General features: G+C 41.0%; 2 protein-coding genes across 3 annotated transcripts in view; one reads left to right on the forward strand and one right to left on the reverse strand.

Moving 5' to 3' along the window:
- The window catches only part of LOC310870622 (uncharacterized protein), a 441,780-nt gene that overhangs the window by 287,235 nt on the left and 135,935 nt on the right, over positions 1 to 18,610 (reverse strand). The gene's annotated exons all lie outside the window — the stretch shown is intronic.
- The window catches only part of atf6b (activating transcription factor 6 beta), a 33,312-nt gene that overhangs the window by 11,570 nt on the left and 3,132 nt on the right, over positions 1 to 18,610 (forward strand). The window contains exons 8-17 of one of the 2 annotated variants that reach the window (XM_083783683.1): positions 3,295 to 3,467; positions 4,033 to 4,212; positions 5,944 to 6,026; positions 6,639 to 6,848; positions 8,009 to 8,116; positions 9,356 to 9,440; positions 10,134 to 10,201; positions 10,701 to 10,800; positions 11,079 to 11,163; positions 12,189 to 12,519. In XM_083783683.1, coding sequence (XP_083639809.1) covers positions 3,295 to 3,467; positions 4,033 to 4,212; positions 5,944 to 6,026; positions 6,639 to 6,848; positions 8,009 to 8,116; positions 9,356 to 9,440; positions 10,134 to 10,201; positions 10,701 to 10,800; positions 11,079 to 11,163; positions 12,189 to 12,493 — 1,397 coding nt within the window. In that variant the 3' untranslated portion in view covers positions 12,494 to 12,519. Of the gene's footprint in view, positions 1 to 3,294; positions 3,468 to 4,032; positions 4,213 to 5,943; positions 6,027 to 6,638; positions 6,849 to 8,008; positions 8,117 to 9,355; positions 9,441 to 10,133; positions 10,202 to 10,700; positions 10,801 to 11,078; positions 11,164 to 12,188; positions 13,961 to 18,610 lie in introns of those variants that run through there. The other variant, XM_083783682.1, reaches the window with a different exon arrangement.

Consider the following 18,610-nt stretch of genomic DNA (forward strand, 5'->3'; position numbering starts at 1 on the left):
AATTGCTCCCGATGTGCTAGTTGGTGCCTTGCATGGTTTCCGCTGCCATTGGTGTATGAATGTGTGAATGTAATGCACAATCTCTGTAAAGCGCCTTGGATAAAGGCGCTATATAAATGCACCATTTACCAAGTAACATACTTTTTTTAAATGTATATATTTAAAATGTCTTATATCAACAAATCAACACAAAGGATTTTACAGTATAATTACAGTATATATATATATATATATATATATATTTTTAGCCTGATTAACCTCTAAAACCCTGTTTTTATACTTAGTTGGAAAATGGTGGTGTGCAAAAATAGTATAATTACAGTATATATATATTCTTTAGCCTGATTAACCTCTAAAACCCTGTTTTATACTTAGTTGGAAAATGGTGGTGTGCAAAAATAGTGAAAATGGCCGATCTGCAAGCATTGGCGTATAAATATATAAAGAATGAAAAAGTATTAACATTCAACAATTTTCCATTTCCTGAATATTTTATGGTTTGGGCATACGACAGCAATGTTATGTAGAACACCCCAAATCCCATGGTGTTGGTTTAATGTTTCAGCTGGCTGCATGAGTGTGTATGTGAGAGGTTTTGTGTGCTTTTCATTGGAATGTGTACATGTATGTGGTTACAGTATCACCAGTTTACAGAAATCCTTCATTGCATACCATACTTGCTGCCATTGGTGTCTGCATTGTTGCGTTGATTTGCCAAGGATGACAATGCCAAAATATGGTGTGTACTGTATATGAGGTGGTGCATGCACGAGTGTGTGTCAAAACCGATGAAATTAAATGTTTTTTTATTGTGACACACGGGGGCGTTTGCTGCAAACTTGGACAGTACGACCTGATAACTGCCTTCACTTCACACTGAAAACATCACATTGAGATTGAGATCCACTATTGCATTGAAAAATATGAGGCCCATATAAGTAATTTACTCTCGCACACCAGCCCAACCAACAATTTCAACAACCCCTAGTTTCATATGCAAAATGTAATATCTTGCACATTCTTTACTACACTCTGAGTTACAGAACTGTAAGGGAATCCTACTGTAACTACCACTTCCCGCTCCCCAGACCACACACTGAGAACGCATAATATAGGACTTCTGCATAGTGCGGAAATAAAATTAAAAAATCATAAAATTAATTCAGACTGTACTTTTCACAATTAGAGAGCGGACAATACTTGCTTGACAATAAATTATAATCCTAAAATGAGAACACAGAAAATGTGAATGAAGACAAACCTGTTTGAACAGGACATACAGTACAGTGTCATTTGGGGGTTTTAATTCCTGCCAAGTTTCTCAACGTGGAAACCTCATGTTGACATGTTGAATTCTCTGGTATTCATCGTTTCTCTGTCTGGAGAGTTGAAAACCATTATGTAACGGATGGTTATATAACTGCTCAGTGATGTCATATTCCCTTCTCTTAATCTCTGTCTACAAAAAACATCCCAACAGTGGGCAGGCAAGGTTTCTGACATTTTTATTGGATAGGAGAATTGAAATAGATTTGAGGTAGGTTGATAATAAAATAATACTGCTCACGTGTTCCCCAGATTATACCTACAGTATGCAAATGCATTTTGAAACGAGACTGTAATTATTTTATATTATTATTATTATTTTATAAATATTTTTAAGTAAATTTTTAAGTAATTTGTTTTTTATTCAGACAGTATAGGAGAGGTACATACTGTAAGTAAAGGCTTATTTATCCCATTCTGACCGGGAACCCATTTTGGTGTTAGCATCATGTTATTCTTTAGCTATTTAAAAATAGCAGATCTACAAGCTCATAGCGCGCCACCGAGTGGCGCGCTACGAGCTTGTAGGTCTGCTATTTTTGAAAAAAATCGAACGACTGACATTTTTAGAAAATGATCTCAGGTCAGAATGGCTTCATCAGACCAGTGTGTGTCCAGTGGAAACCTCGTATGAATCTGATCTCAGGTCAGAATGGGTTATACTTGGTTGTAAAATGGTCGTTCTACAAGCGTCATGACACACTGTACTTAGTACTTGGCTATGTTCGGTGCATGCCAGTGTCCAGCAAGTACGAATCACACCCATAGCTCTGATGTGATTCAAGCCACGGCCGAAACACTAGTGCATGTGTTTTCATTCCTAAGATTATTTATAGGCAAATGGTTGAATTTAGTTTTTAGATAAAACATTGTAGGGAGACGGAAAGCTCGGGGTAGAGAAGGGGAAACTGTCTGGCTGCTATTGAACCGGAGATGTTGCCACCATTATGGCCAGCACACTAAACCAACATTCAACCACTGGAGTCCCTAGAGATGATTGTTTTTAATTTAACAGGATAACACTTCCCCAGCCTAATTAACTTTTCATTCCTTTAGCAAAACCTTATCACATGACACATACCTAACAGACTCCCATTCTGATGGCACTTAATAATAATACATAATTCTGTTGGGCTGAATTCAGTTAGGTGAAATCCAAATTAAGACCAGTGTGTCTAGTGATTCGATTTAGTGCAGTGGTTACAGTACCCCCCGCGGCCCACGACTCTGAGTCTCTGAGTCCACGTTTGCCTCTGCTGGCCTGCAGCCAAACTCCTTCCAACATTTCAGGCTTTCTCACCAAGGAGAGAGAGAACTGCTGAAGCAAGCAAGGTCCGTGCCTCCTGTGCCAAAAGGGAGGGAGGACTCTGTGTACTCTTTACCCCACTGTTTCCCAAACACTGGGTCGGGACAATTTACAATTTACAATTTAGGCATTTAGCAGACGCTCTTAATCCAGAGCGACTTACATTTAAGCAAGAACAAAAGCATGGGAATACATCACATAAAAGCATTTATCCCAATTTGTTGGTCGCGGACACATTATTATGGGTCCCCTTCTTTTTTTGTTTCCTACATTTACAGTAGCTTTTAAATTCAAAGATTTTTTTCTCAATTTCATGAAGAAATAAAAAGATCTATGCTTGTAGATTTGCTATTTTCACTAGTTTGGGTCCCGGGAAAACGTCTAATTTCTGTTTTGGGTCACGGGTTAAAAGGTTTGGGAACCACTGCTTTTACACGGTGTACTCTGATTGGTCTGTCGATGTCTCAATTGAAAATGTGAAACAGAAAGTGCAGAGTGTGAGGAGGAAACCAAAATCTTATAATAACACCACGTGGTGTCGTGTGTGTAGGCTATTCTGTAACATGTATGTTTGTGCGAGTGATACAGTATGTGTATAAATGAAAAGAATGACCCAAGGGATGTAAATAAATCTCTCTCTCTCTCTCTCTCTCTCCCTCTAGTTGTTCTGTCTCAGTCGGTATGTTTGGGTTCGACTCCAGCCATGGTTAAAGTAGAGCCAGTATCTCCCAGCATCCCCCAGCACTGCTCCAGCCCTACAGCCCCTCCTCTCTCCAGCAAGCCCATTGTCCCGGCCTCTGCCTCGCTGCCCGGCAATAACGGCAATGACATGGATGTGAGTGAATGGCCTAAAAATGGATGTAAAACACTACTGTTAAGAGTGTCCTTAGTGACTGTTGTGACAATTACTATGTCATTAATATAGTGGTATTCCCCTAGCATTCCCCTAGCATCAATACTGCAATGTAGAAATGCTCTGTTACAAGTCAAATTCATGAATCACGATGCATTGTGAGCTTGTAGATCAGCTGCTTTACAGAGCAATAGATAAAAAAAAAGAAAAGCAAAGGCGTAAAACAACATTAAAAAATAGCAGGAGCAATACAGTGAGGACATGAATAACAATAAGGATTTTCAAAGCTCAACTAAAAGCAAGAGTGTATAAGCAAGTAGGTCTTGAGCTGTGCTTTAAAAATACAGAGGCTGCTGTCGAAGGTTTTGTTTTGTGTTTTTTAGTTGAAATATTTTAGGCACATTGAGCAGGCCAGCAGTGGAGGATCTGAGGGGGCGGTTTGAGACATACAGTATCTAAGCAGGCAGTCTGTCATGTAGGTAGGTAGGAAGGTGATCGAGCTTTATAAACAAGTAAAATCATTTTAAAATCACCTCTTCTTCCTCAGGTGAAGGTGATGAAGCGGCAGCAGCGCATGATCAAGAACCGTGAGTCGGCGTGCCAGTCCCGCAAGAAGAAGAAGGAGTACCTCCAGAACCTGGAGGGCCAGCTCAGGGAGGCCCAGCAGGAGAACGAGAGGCTCCGCAGGGAGAACCAGGCCCTCAGGGAGAGGCTGTCCGGGAAGGAGGTGAGTGTCATCATGTCACATTTACGTTAACCCATTCTGACCTGAGATCAGATCCATACGAGGTTTCCACTGGACACACACTGGTCCTGATGAACCCATTCTGACCTGAGATCAGATTCTAAAAAATGTCAGTTGTTCTTCGATTTTTTTCAAAAATAGCAGACCTACAAGCTCGTATCGCGCCACTCGGTTGCGCGATATGAGCTTGTAGATCTGCTATTTTTCAATAGCTAAAGCATAACATGATGCCAACACCAAAATGGGTGCCCGGTCAGAATGGGTTAAATTCTAAATGTACCTTTTTTTTTTTTAATGTGAAAACCACAAGTACAGACAAACGGAGGCCATTTGTAACTTCAGTTTGAACAACACGAGAATCCCAAAGGTCACTGGTAGATATAAAGGACTGGAAAGAAGTCCGAGGCTCTGCAATCTATGTAATGAAAACCGAGTTGGAGATGAGTATCACGTTATGTTGGAATGTAAGAATCATGCCAATTTATTTTGAAACGAGCCCATCTACATTAAGTAATCAAGTGAGTGCTTTTCCGAAATATATTCTGTTCAAATAATGAATGCCTTTGGCTGTATGTATATTATGTATTGTATTGTATAATCTGTGCTCCATACCATGTGAACATGGTCATGAGTTAAATGAGGAGGAAGAGGAGGAATACGGTAGTAAGGAGGGTCTGGGAGGGATTGAGCCAAATTCCAATACCCAAATCTCTGCTCAAAGGGTCATTTCACTGTACAACCAGTGTACACTACATCCACTCGCTGGAAGTGTTGATTGCCTATTTGTTCTGTTATTGGATTGGACCGTCTCCTTCTAGCTATGGGACGGAAACCATGACTATGCTGTCTGGGAGATGGGGTGTACAAACAAAAGCCATGTTGCAGACTTCAAAGGGATGCTTAAAGCCCTAACCACACCAAAGGGTCGAGATGGTAGCGTTGTCCCAGCTGTGTGATATGTGTGTTGCACCAACGTTGTCCCACGTGATCCAACTGGTTGAATTCAATGGCCCAAACCACACCAAACCACACCAAAGCGTCACCATGCAACTCCTTGCAACCGTTTGGACCTGAGGAGTTACATGGTGACCTTTGGTGTGGTTAGAGGCCTTAGAGCCGACGAAACTTTGATCTGCGTGCTCATAACCTAAAATGTAAACATAACATTACTGCATTGCATGTTTATATTTAAAGGAGTAGTTCACGCCAAAAATTACTTATTTTCTATAAATTACACACCCCATGATGCCTTGAATTATTCTTTCATTCTCCTGATTGAACTTCAGAGAAAAGGGCATTTATAATATATATCATCCTGAATAACGGTGATCAAAGAAATTATACAATCGTGCTGTGCATGGTGTGGCCTAGAATGCATGTCAACCAGCTCATATAGTGGCAGTGCCTCAGGGGTAGAGTGGCCGGTAGAGCAGCTGGGGTGGAACCATGAGGTTCCCAGTTCGATTCTGGGCTCCCCCAGAGTTGGTGTCGAAGTGTCCTTGAGCAAGACTCTGAACCCCTAATTGCTTCCAATGTGCGGGTTGGTGCCTTGCATGGTTTCCTCCACCATTGGTGGGTGTATGTATGTGTGTGTGAATGTAATACACAATCTATGTGAAGCGCCTTGGATAAAGGCGCTATATAAATGCACCATTTACCATTTGTATATGAGAAATGCAGCGTCTAATATACTGTACGTCCCTCTTGTTTCAGGGCGGTGACTCGGCCAACAATAAGAGAGCCGTATGTGTTATGGCTGTTCTTCTCTTCATGACCTTCAGCTTCGGACCTGTCAGGTACTGTATCATGCTAGTCAACTCTGGAACAAAGGCAGCGTGCTGCTAATTGACAAAGAAATTAATTAGTGTGCCACACAAGAATGATTTGATGAATTAAAGTTGCATTCTCTTTGGACGTGATTTAAGAAAACGCGAGAGCTGTGTAACTATTCAACTGTGAATTTGGTCATGGCAGCTGGAAAAATCGCAATGAATTCAACAAAAATAGTTAGATAGAGATAATTCTTATATAGTTATATATTGTAAAATGGTACTAGTAAGATACAGTAACAGCCATACATTTTAGGAAGCATGTTAGCCCATTCTGACCGGGAACCCATTTTGGTGTTAGCATCATGTTATGCTTTAGCTATTTAAAAATAGCAGATCTACAAGCTCATAGCGCCGCGCGCCACCGAGTGGCGCGCTACGAGCTTGTAGGTCTGCTATTTTTGAAGAAATCGAACAACGACTGACATTTTTTTAGAATCTGATCTCAGGTCAGAATGGGTTAATAATCAGACCAGTGTGTGTCCAGTGGAAACCTCGTATGAATCTGATCTCAGGTCAGAATGGGTTAATTTTCTATAACACATGGTGCTGAAATGGGCTTTGTTTTTGTGCCTCCAGCATCACTGACAGAAAGCTGCCCACGGGCCTACAGGAGGGAGTGGTGTCGTACACAGGAAGACACCTGCTGGAGTCGCCTGCGCCTCGTCAGCGTCCCAGCCGGGTCAAGTACAGGACGGAGCCCCAAGAGACGGAGGAGCCGGAGGCCCGGTGGACGAGAGGAGACGCGGAGGAGAGCGACTCGGAGGCCACAGAGGACTACGACTTTAGGTGGGTTGGTGATAGGCTTTTCCTAGCCCCTCTCGGCACCCTCTGTAAAGTTTCAGAAACCAAGGAGGCTTTACATAATAATAATAATAATAAAACTTTATTTCTATAGCACCTTTCATGACATGAAATGCAGCTCAAAGTGCTTTACAGAACAATGAGAATAAGTCATGAGAATAAAAGAAAAGCAAGGCAACGACATTAAAAAACAAGCAGTAATGCAGTACAGTGAGGACATGAAAAATAAAAAATACAAGATCAATTAAAGGCAATGTTGTAGAAGTGGGTCTTGAGCTGAGCTTTAAAAATGTCTACAGAGGCTGCCTGACGAAGGTACAGTGGGAGCTTGTTCCATGCCGACGGCCCGTAGAAGCAAAAAGCTGCTTCCCCGTATTTTTTTGTTGCAAAAGCAAAAATAAACAAACTATTTTGTTTAGGGGGGGGCACATTAGATGACTCCAACACCTCAAAACATAGTCATACCAGACATGATTTATATCTATGACGTCTGTCCACCATCATTCAATGTTTTCTCTTTCTCAAGAAATATGCAGAACTGGAGGTGGCTTAGCGATGGCTGCGGAATGTGACCGTTCATGTTTCTTGTAACCCGACTGTCAGGAAATAACGCTACACATGTCATGACCTTATGATGACTCGTAAGGTGTTTTGTGTGTGGCTTTGTACCCAGTCTTCCACATGATACTGATAGTAGCTAAATTAGTATTTCCACTAGGGCTTCAGTCTGTTCAAATGAAGCCTGATTTTATATTTAATTGCTTGTCGGTGTAGTGCACAGATGCCATGATACGGCATCCGTTACTGTATGAATTCTTGCCTCCAGTACAGGTCGGTCATGAAGTCACGGGGGGGTTGTATGTATGTGTTGTATTTTGTATATTGTGTACATGTTTACAATGAAATACTGCCAAATAAAGTTATAAAAAAGAGGTCATGAATAACATATTATAAATGAAAGGAAGTCTGAACTCCAAGCCCACTCCTGATTTTTTTTGTTTGTAATTCTTGAGTATGATGAGTAGCAGTCATTCTGTGATGTGAGGACTAAAGCGATCTGTGATTAACTATTATACACTATGTTCTCTGTTGAGAATGTTGATAATGACTGTACTTTAACTAACGTTATTGTGTGTGTATTCCAGGAACATCAGTGACGTGTTCAGTGACGTGAAGGACCTGGTTCTCCAGGACATTGATCGCTACTTCAGCTCCTCAGACTGTCGCCAGTTTAACCGCTCTGAGTCTCTCAGGTCAGTCACCGCTAGAAAGGAGCTAGCCAGTTTGGTGTTGGGTAGCGTGTGACAGGAGAATATGTCTGTTTCACGTGCGTTTACATAGTGTAACTGAAAATACCCTGTTTGATTAGGTGAGGGGCGGTGTGTCTGGGCAAACGCACACGTTAGCTAATCCCACGTGAGGGAGATGCGAAGATCCTGAAATGCATGAGATGTAAATTATCTGTCTAATAGAATGGATATTCAGTCTCCCATGGACGCAATGTAATATGGCAAATGCACTAAGTGTTAAGTTAATGTAGTTCCCTGTTGACTATTTCCAGTGTGTGTTATGTGATGCACTGACTTTAACCCATTCTGACCTGAGATCAGATTCATACGAGGTTTCCGCCGGACACACACTGGTCTGATGAACCCATTCTGACTTGAGATCAGATTCTAAAAATGTCACAGTCGTTCTTCGATTTTTCAAAAATAGCAGGCCTACAAGCTCGTATCGCGCCACTCGGTGGCGCGATATGAGCTTGTAGATCTGCTATTTTTCAATAGCTAAAGCATAACATGATGCCGACACCAAAATGGGTGCCCGTTCAGAATGGGTTAAGGGAAGACAGGTGGATGCTGTGGAGTTGGGAATGGCGGAGTGCCGACAATAAAGTTGTGTTGAGAAACTACAGTTTTATTCCAGTAACACTTAAGGACTGTAAAACATTGGGGGCACGGTGGTGCACTTGGCAGCTTCACAGCTAGAAGGTCCCTGGTTCGATTCCCTCCCGCTTGATCTTGAAAATGCACCAGACTATCAACGTGTCCATTGCTCCATTCACACATTTGAGCCAATTCGGGCATTATACCAGCTTAGCTGTTAGCTCAAGGGAGCTATCAGTGTAAATCTGCATTTCAGGTGGGATATTTGTGTTCATGTTCATACATGCATCAATTCTAACAAGATATGTTTGCTTAGATCAACATATTTTACAAAAGCTACACAAAACAAATGATATCGAAACTGAGTGACTGAGCAGACTTTTGTGTTGACGGTATAAGGTACAGAGTACAGGTGGCATTCGGTTTGCTTGCTTTGTATAACTCTCTCTTTCTCGTTTGCATGTGGTGGAGAGAGAGACGCACACCTGGTCTACAGTTTTTATTTTTTGTAAGAGTGGCTGTAGTGGCTGTTCCAATCTCTCTTACCCTGTGCATCTCACTATTTGTGTAATTTCTCACTCCATCCCATTTTTGCTGTGATTTCAGGTTGGCTGATGAGTTGCGCGGCTGGGTACAGCGTCACCAGATCGACAGGAAGAAGTCAGGAGGAAAACCAAAGATGGCCAAGAAGGTGAAGATTGCTCAGGTGGGGAGCGCTACAAAGACATCACTTGACATCTGGTTTCTGTTTCCAGTGTCCTCGAGCAAACCACTATCCCTGACTATAGTCATTCTGTGCTTGACCCTGTTTGTACTTTCTCTTCGAGAGAGGACAGTCAATGTAATGCCATGTAATTGAATTAACCCATTTAAGCCTGACTTAAAAATGTAAAAAAAAATCTTCTAAATCCTCCAGTTTTCTGAAATAAATATTTTCACGATTTTTCAAAAATAGCAGACCTACAAGCTCGTAGCGCGCCACTCGGTGGCGCTCTATGAGCTTGTAGATCTGCTATTTTTCAATAGCTAAATTATAACATAATGTTTAAAACAACAAAATGGGTTAAGAATCATAGAAGTATTCATAATTAACAAAGCCTTGGGTTCATGAACCTCAGATTAATGTAAATCGTTGAAGTTCCAATAAAAGTCCAAATATAATGAACATGTATCGATTTTTTTAGTTTTAGTTTTTAGATTTTGAGAGAATTTGTCAGATGGAACTTTGCATGGATTTTAGTGTGTGTGTGTGTGTGTGTGTGTGTGTGTGTGTGTGTGTGTGTGTGTGTGTGTGTGTGTGTGTGTGTGTGTGTGTGTGTGTGTGTGTGTGCAGCGGAATAGTAAACTCCTGTAATTTTCATTCGGCTTTATTTTCTTACCACAGAAAGCCCAGCTGAGGAAGACCAATTTCTCAAGATATCTTCCGATCCAGGCACATCGTTCCATAGAAAGGTACAGACTGCTCACTCAAGACTCCTGGAAAATATATTATTATCTTTTTTTTAATTATTATTCTTTCACGGCAAACGTTTTTAACTGATATCTTTGCTTCTGGGGTGGTCCCTGGAACAACATATTTTCAGATGGGGGTCCTCAGCCAAATACAGATAATTATGGGGGTCCTTGACATGAAATAGTTTGAGAAACACTGATATAGAAACATAGACTTTTCAGAAAACTGACAGGATTTAGAAGACATTGTGTAGAGAATCTGGTCTCATGTCTCAATGGCTTTTAATGGCTGCTCCATGAGGACGACCAAGCCCCCTCGTGCTGTTCTGACACAGTTGTGTTGTGTTCTGAATGCCAGTCACCTCCAGGTTCTTACAGTTCTGTTGTGTTCCTCCTTAATGCCAGTCACCTCCAGGTTCTTACAGTTCTGTTGTGTTCCTCCTTAATGCCAGTCACCTCCAGGTTCTTACAGTTCTGTTGTGTTCCTCCTTAATGCCAGTCACCTCCAGGTTCTCCCTGGGCCAGAGGTCACTTACAGTGAGTTCCTAGACGCCATCGACCGACGGGAGGACACCTTCTATGTTGTCTCCTTCAGACGGGTGAGACGAACGCCAGTGCAAAAAAGAGCAAGGAGAGGAATAGAAAGCAGTTTCAATAGCATCAAATGTTTACGTGTGCATATAGTTCTTGGTATATTTTATAAACCAGCAACATTTTTCCAGTGGCTGCTACCTAACTTTGTGTAAACAGCTTGTCACAGTGCATTCTATCTATGTGCAATAGATTTGTTTTATGTTTAAGTATAGTAGTATACTTGATCAGTATAATAGTATAATAACAGTACAGGCAGTAGTGATAAAGAATATTGTGTGTTCAGGATCACCTGTTGCTACCGGCCATCAGCCACAACAAGACCGGCCGCCCCAAGATGTCCCTGGTCATGCCTGCCATTTCTGTCAATGGTGAGTAATGGCAAGGAAGTTAAGGAACTTAGAACTGTTAACCATGAGTTCATGACCAGGGTGAGCTTAATGTAGCTATTGACATACTGAAGATTTCATGGAGGAAGCATGAGTAATCGGGTTTCTGCTTTGTATACTGTACCTGTCTTCTGGCACAAAGAGGATGTTTTGAGTCTGACTGACTTGACTGTGCATATCATTGGCACTGCTTAAGCAGTGCTCAAACTCATTTTAGGAGCAATACTTGTCATTCAGTCAGGTAGAACTCTCATACATTTGAAGAGGACAAACACAGGATTTGTTTTTAACTGCAATCAAACTTTGGTACAGTAACCTTCAAGTCAACACAACAGCTAAAAACAAAACCATGCCATGACAGCAGAAAGGTGCTTTTGTAATTCGGTGCATTTTTAAATCCTAGTGTAAAGTGCTTACAAGACAGAGATAAAAACAAGAGCTTGGCGACATGCCCAGACATGCCCTCTCCCTGGCGCGTGTAACATAAGTTAATTTCTCAGGTGGTGTTTACATGGTCATTACCTATTGGGGTTGTTATTGCGTTCTTACACGGCATGTGAGTGAATGCACTCATTGAGTTTCACTTTGTATGAATCTTGCAGTATTTGCAGTGGTTATCACATTTCTCAAAGTGGGATCTAGGGACATTGAGGGGGTTCCAAGGGGTCCCCACCAAAATATTTAATAGCATTACAGCATTATTCTTTTTTTAAATTAAACATGAACCCTACAGTACATTGTACTTTGGCCATTCAACATTTTTTGGGCGCTTTTCTGCCTTTATTGATGGTATTAAGTGAAGATGGAGAAGAAAGAGCGAGAGAAAGAAGGGGAGAGACATGCAGCAAAGGTCGCCATGAACGGGACTCAAACACGCGATGCGCTGTCAGGCCAGAGCCTATATGTGACGTGCACCTGGACCACTTGGCCAGGGGGTGCCTGACATAAAAGTGTTTTTGCGAGCCGCTGCAGTATTGTACAAAACTGTCTCCCTCCCTCCCACACAGAGAGCTTGTACAACTCGTCCCAGGGCTATGAGATGATGATGCAGGTGGACTGTGAGGTCATGGACACGCGCATCGTCCCCATCAAGTCCTCCGCCGTCCCCCCATCCCTTCGGGACCCCCCGGCGGCCCGCCCGCCGTCCTCCTCCTCCGACGACCACGGGAACCACACCGCCCTCCGCGGGAGGCACCACCACCACCATCAGCCCATGGCGACCACCGCTCCATCAGCGCCACACCAGTTCCCCGCTGGCGCCGGCCGCCGGCGCGCGGAATACCTCATCAGCCAATCAGAAGCTGGGGTCTGAGGGGGCGGCACCGTTGTGACCCGAAGGTAAAAAGGGATTAAGTCCTATATTCATAATCCAGTTTTAGGTTTCGGGTGTCACCTCATCACCTACAACAGAGTATGAATAGGCCTTTAGGATGTGTAAAGGTTTACTGAGGGTATGGCAAGAGTTAAAACCGTTAAGCATAATTTATGCTCTGTTGTTGCACGACGGTGTTGTCGTGGCGACAAATGCATCTATAAGCTCAATTTATCGCGGATGTGACGCGTTTTCGAGCTTGTAGATGATTTTTTTGTTTGTTTTTTGCTGTCACACGACAGTGTCACCATATATTGACTTGACGGAGGTCAAAACGTTTTGACCCTGAGACTGAAATGCATCTCTCCACATCTCACACCAAGAAGGGCACAAATTACTAGAGAAAGGCCTACATAAAATGATTTCAGATTGTCAGATTGACATACCATCAAGTACTGTAGCTCCCTGGAAATTACACCTTTCTTTTTGTGGGGAAACTAGGAGAGATTGAGAAATAGAATTGAATTCCGTTAATACCCCATGAAGGGAAAATCTAGTTCTACGTTCTAACCTATTGATTGACTTGAATCAAACCTATACACAGTTAAGATAGTAATCCAGTAGTTACTGTATACCTCGTGTTACAGCCTCCAGGTAAATTATACTTTGACCTTTTATATCTATTAGATTGAGGCACCGTGAAAAGATAAATCATTGCCTCCTTGGGAGATTCTAATATAGAAATGTATATTTCTGAAATTAAAGAAAAAGCAGACAACAGCAGCACACTGCACTTAAACCTGGTGCTGCTGTCGCTAATATTGAAGCGTTAAATTGATGTGGTATTATGCTATTATTGGGACCCCAGCATCTTCCATGCAGCCAGCATTAGAACAGTTAAATTGATGTGGTATTATCGGGACCCCAGCATCTTCCATGCAGCCAGCATTAGAACAGTTAAATTGATGTGGTATTATCGGGACCCCAGCATCTTCCATGCAGCCAGCATTGGAACAGCCAAACAAAATGTACCTGTTTTTGCATTTGATAAATGGTAAGAATCAAGAGCAGTACCGGTATGTTCACTCAGTCTTACAGGTACTGTTTGGTTAACTGTTTTAGTGACTAATGACCAAGGTAGTGTATTACTCAAAAACATGTTAAAAGCAGAGGTTAAGTTGATGGGTATTGTGAACGTCAACTTTTGGTTGGTGACTTTTGGTTACAGGACAATCTTTTAACGGTTTAAAAATCCTGTAAAACGAAAAACGAAATGTCACCAGCAGAAACGCCAAAAAGGGAATTTGAGCTCACTGTTCAGACAGCAGTAGTATGAGTGATCAACCGCTAGGCCTCTGACTCTTAAGATAACGTTGATTGGCTGGCATGCTTTTTGGTGGGCCAAAAAGAGTGAAACTTGCAGAAGGGACCGTGCCATGGCCCATGTCTTTTATATGATGTTATATGCAGGGTTCGATTTGTTGTAAAAAACATTATCAAGGGGATTGGGGGGGGGGGGGGGGGGGGGGGATAGTGTGCTATTTTTGCTGGTTTCTTTTTTTGAGTAAAAGGATGCCAGGGTTGAGTTGATGTGGTTAACATACATTTTTAATACCCCCCTAGCAAAACGAACCCTGGTTATATGCAATGGGGCCCATAATTTTAGATGGCTCCCCTCTGCGGGGAATAGCAGTGGACATACGTTGGTACAGCTGCAAATATTATTAACCCTTGACTGACTTCACTACTGATGATTCTTAAGACTTGTAGACTATTTTTTTTTTTGTGTTTGTGTTATTGTTCTTGCTTGTAATTAGTCCATGTTCAGATTACCAGACACATGCGCTCTGTATGTGAGTGAGTAATCGAAAACTTGTAATCAAAAGGTTTTGTTAAAAAAGAAAAAAGGAAGCCTAGGTTAGCTGGTCAACGGGACACTGCGTCTACAGTATACCGCTGTAATGTTGTTGTTTGATCATAGCAATAGTTGGAACCTTTACCACTAAATACAACTACAAATATATTTCCCTCTTCTGTACCATGCATTTTGAGAGACAGTAGAGCTGTCTTTTCACATTGCAAATTTGCAAAAACAGTTGCAAAAACAACTCCAAAACACACACTGTCTAACTTGGATTCTAATTTCTTTTGTGACAACTTTTAGATTTGTATTTTGTTTTTGTTTTTTTATACAAATCACTTTATAGTTTGAATTGAAATTATTTAATATTTGTAAATATCAATGTTTATGTAGATATTTGTTTGTTTTTTCATACACTTTAATTTTTTTTTAAATATCTTTTTCCAACCTTTTGGAAACAAAAAATACAAAAAAAAACATAACAAAACTGAGTCCAGGCTTAAAGTGTACCAGTGAATAGATGGATAAATCTTGAATTCTATACTATATTACAATTCACCACAGATGATCATTAGATTATCTTCCAGAGAACAGAGTTGTATTTATGAATATTTAAATACAGATTTTATATGCACAGAGACGATTCATAGAAAGCTATGGCTGACATATAGAAAATACGCTTTGAAGAAATGTCTTTAATTGCCCCAAACTTACAAATGTTATTGCCAACTTTATCTGCCGCTAACTAGACATTTTGAAATGTCGTGACTTTCAGATCAATATTGTAATTTTTCTGTAAAATCTTCCTTCTGTCCCAACATATAATTTTTTTTGACCAAAATGGGTAGATTTTTTGAATACAAGGACATTTTCAAATGCGTGTATGGTGTCTCCAGTCCTTTCCTGTGCTTGCATTGGCAGTTTTGATCATTGATATGTAATTGATGCAATGTGCCTTCACACCAAATACATTTACACAAGTAGCTGGCGTTGAACATGTAGGTTGCAAAGAAAAACATTCTACCACTGAAAACTGAAACATTTTTTTAATTACCCTGAGAAACTATCTGTCCATTGTCCATCTTTCTTTCTTTCTTTCTTTCTTTCTTTCTTTCTTTCTTTCTTCCCTTTCCTTTCCTTTCTTTTCTTTTCTTTCAGCTGAAAGCACTTCACACAAGACTGCACTTAGCTTCAGTTTTTGCTGGAAAAACACTTTCTTTGAGAACGTGTTTTTTTCATTTTGTTTAATTGTTTTATTTTGATCTAAGAACAAAAGACTCATGCCCACTCATCTTCATTTGCAATTGAAAACAACCAAAATGTTCCCAATATACCAATTGCACCTGTAAATCTATAGGTGTGCAATAATTATGATCTTTTAGTTTTGTTTGTTTAATAATATATATCTGCCATATTTGAACGGCTCTTTTTTATCTAAAAAAGGAAAACGTTAAGGAAAAAAGTTGATGAAGCTATTGTTTTTAAATTAATCTTTTGTTAATTGGGATTAGAAGTTTGCGTTGGAGGGCTGTAAATGATTTACTCCTGTTTTTTATTCTCATTAGGCCAGACGTCTTTATGTTGTTGGGAATGCATACTATTGCATATGTTTAGAGCGGTTAAATATGTCTGTTCCAGCTGGGATCCAAAAATTGGGCTTGTTCTCAACTCCGATCCTCGGGACAAAGACGGCTAATTAAACACTTAAACTCTCTCTATTCTTTGTTAAACACTTAAACCCTCTCTATTCTTTGTTAACACTTAAACCCTCTATTCTTTGTTAAACAGACCTGACTTGGACCGTTTTCCCACTCCACACCAAATCTCACCGCAAATAGCTGATCTGCAAGCTCACAACGCATTGCGAGCTTGTAGATCCTTGGGTTCAAGTGGTTAAATACGTTGACCCGGTGTGTCTTGTGAAGTCTAAGTCAGTCCACACAATGAGACGGCCTAGTTTGAAAACTAACAGTAGAATGTCTCCCCAGGACTAGACTGAAGAGCCACTGCTCTGATATTTGGTATATGACTTTGGAGTGATTGGGATTCCAGCGTAAAAGCAGTTAAGAACCATCTTTCTCTCATCTCTCATCTCTCTCTCTCTCTCTCTCTCTCTGTCTCTCTGTCTCTGTCTCTGTCTGTCTGTGTCTCACACGCACGCATGCACGCAAACACACGTTAAAGGACGATACGGCCATCAATTCATGTCAGTAACAACATTGTTCATTGTACATATGTTATTTTCCTGTTCATAGCTGTATTTTTCATATTGTTTACATTTTGTTCTAAGTTACAATGTTAATGAACTTGCCCGAATTATTTCCAGTTATCTTGGTTAAGCACCTGTGCAGCTAATAGGTTATGGACATTTTTATTTAATATTAAAATCTATACAGCTCCAGGGACTATTCTCAGCTACACTTTAATATCAAATATATCTGCATATTTACATCCATGTCGGGCATAAAACATATTTTTCTGAACATCTTTATCTTCTTATTTACATTCTTCCTCTGAGCTTGGACCCTTAAATGCCCTTTGCAGCTATATTAATGTAAATGTTTGTTTTTATATACCTGATTGGTGGAGTGTACTGCATCAAGATATACCTGATTGATGGAGTGTCCTGCATCAAGAAGTAAAAATAAACATTTGCTATTTTAAGGCCAGTTATCTCCAATGCATAGATCACTCACATACGTACCTGTTCACTGCTCTCTCTCTCTCACACATGCACGCACACGCACGCACACACAACCACACACACACAGCGCCTTGATGCATGCAAACTGTGGTAACTAAAGTAATGATGTAAATATCGTTTATACTTTTTGACTTGTTTTTTTACATTTTCTAATTTAAATGACATTTTCATAACATGTCTGTACATCTTATTAGTGTCCTCCTCCTTACCTAATTATGAATGAGATGTTTTGAACTGCTGCCTTTCATGTTTGTAGAAAAATGAAACATTGAATTTTAATAAATATATATACGTATACATTTCTGTTCCTTTTTATTTGACAGTTGCTTCTGAGCTTACATGACACTGCCCCAGTGTCACCGAGCAGAGAGGTAATGTGAATATTATTTGGTGCCCTTGCACAATAATGCACAGCAAAATCTTTATCTGAAATAAAGAAATCCTCATCAAATCATATGGGTCCTTTTAGTTCTGTTTGTACAGTCTCTTGAGTTAAATGAACACTGATTTAGCTGTGTACATGCCAATAAAACTGTCTGGCATGTGTCATACCCGTAGGTCCATTCACGTTTACCTTGTAATCTTGGACACCTTGACAACTGTCTGGCATGTGTCCTACCCGTAGGTCCATTCACGTCTACCTTGTAATCTTGGACACCTTGACAACTGTCTGGCATGTGTCCTACCCGTAGGTCCATTCACGTTTACCTTGTAATCTTGGACACCTTGACAACTGTCTGGCATGTGTCCTACCCATAGGTCCATTCACGTCTACCTTGTAATCTTGGACACCTTGACAACTGTCTGGCATGTGTCCTACCCGTAGGTCCATTCACGTCTACCTTGTGATCTTGGACACCTTGACAACTGGTTTGGCAGTGGGTCAGGAGGTAGAGCGGCAGTCTTGAAATCGGAAAAGTTACCAGTTCGATCCCATGGCTGCGTGTACGAAGTGTCCTTGAGCAAGACACCGAACCCCTGACTGCTTTTGATGAGCAGCCTCGTGCCTTGCATGGTTTCCTCTGCCGTCGGTGTGTAAATATGACATTGCATTGTAAATCGCTTTAGAGAAAGGCACTAGATAAAAAAAGTCAAATTTTTTCAGTCGTAAGATTTTATTTTGCTTGCCTTGGATCCATGCAATCTGCTAGGCTCCTACTGTGTCTCTTCCTGTGTGCCCATCACTTTCCAAACCCTGTAAACTAGGAACCGGGTGGCATTGCGACGCACCGCCACTCCGACTGCATGGCTTACGCGTGCAGTTAGGGTTATGGACAGCGTTGGTGTTGGGTGTGTCGGAATGGCGGTCTTTTGAATGGCAGTGTGTAGTGTAACCCTCTGTAAACCAGTCCTCTTGACTATGGGAACAGACAGGGGCACATAATTAGCCCGTCTCTGAAATGAATGCTGCTTCTAATAAGGTGCCGTTAAGAATGAAGGTGGAAAATGGTACGTAATGAAATGGCCTCAATTTTCCAAGAGCAAAACACTGTTGTACTTGATGAAGAGAAACCTAGTTAGTCTTATTCTTGGGCCTGGCTGCTTGCCAATA

This window comes from Protomyctophum parallelum (assembly GCF_964188405.1).
Source record: "Protomyctophum parallelum genome assembly, chromosome: 1".
NCBI lineage: Eukaryota > Metazoa > Chordata > Actinopteri > Myctophiformes > Myctophidae > Protomyctophum > Protomyctophum parallelum.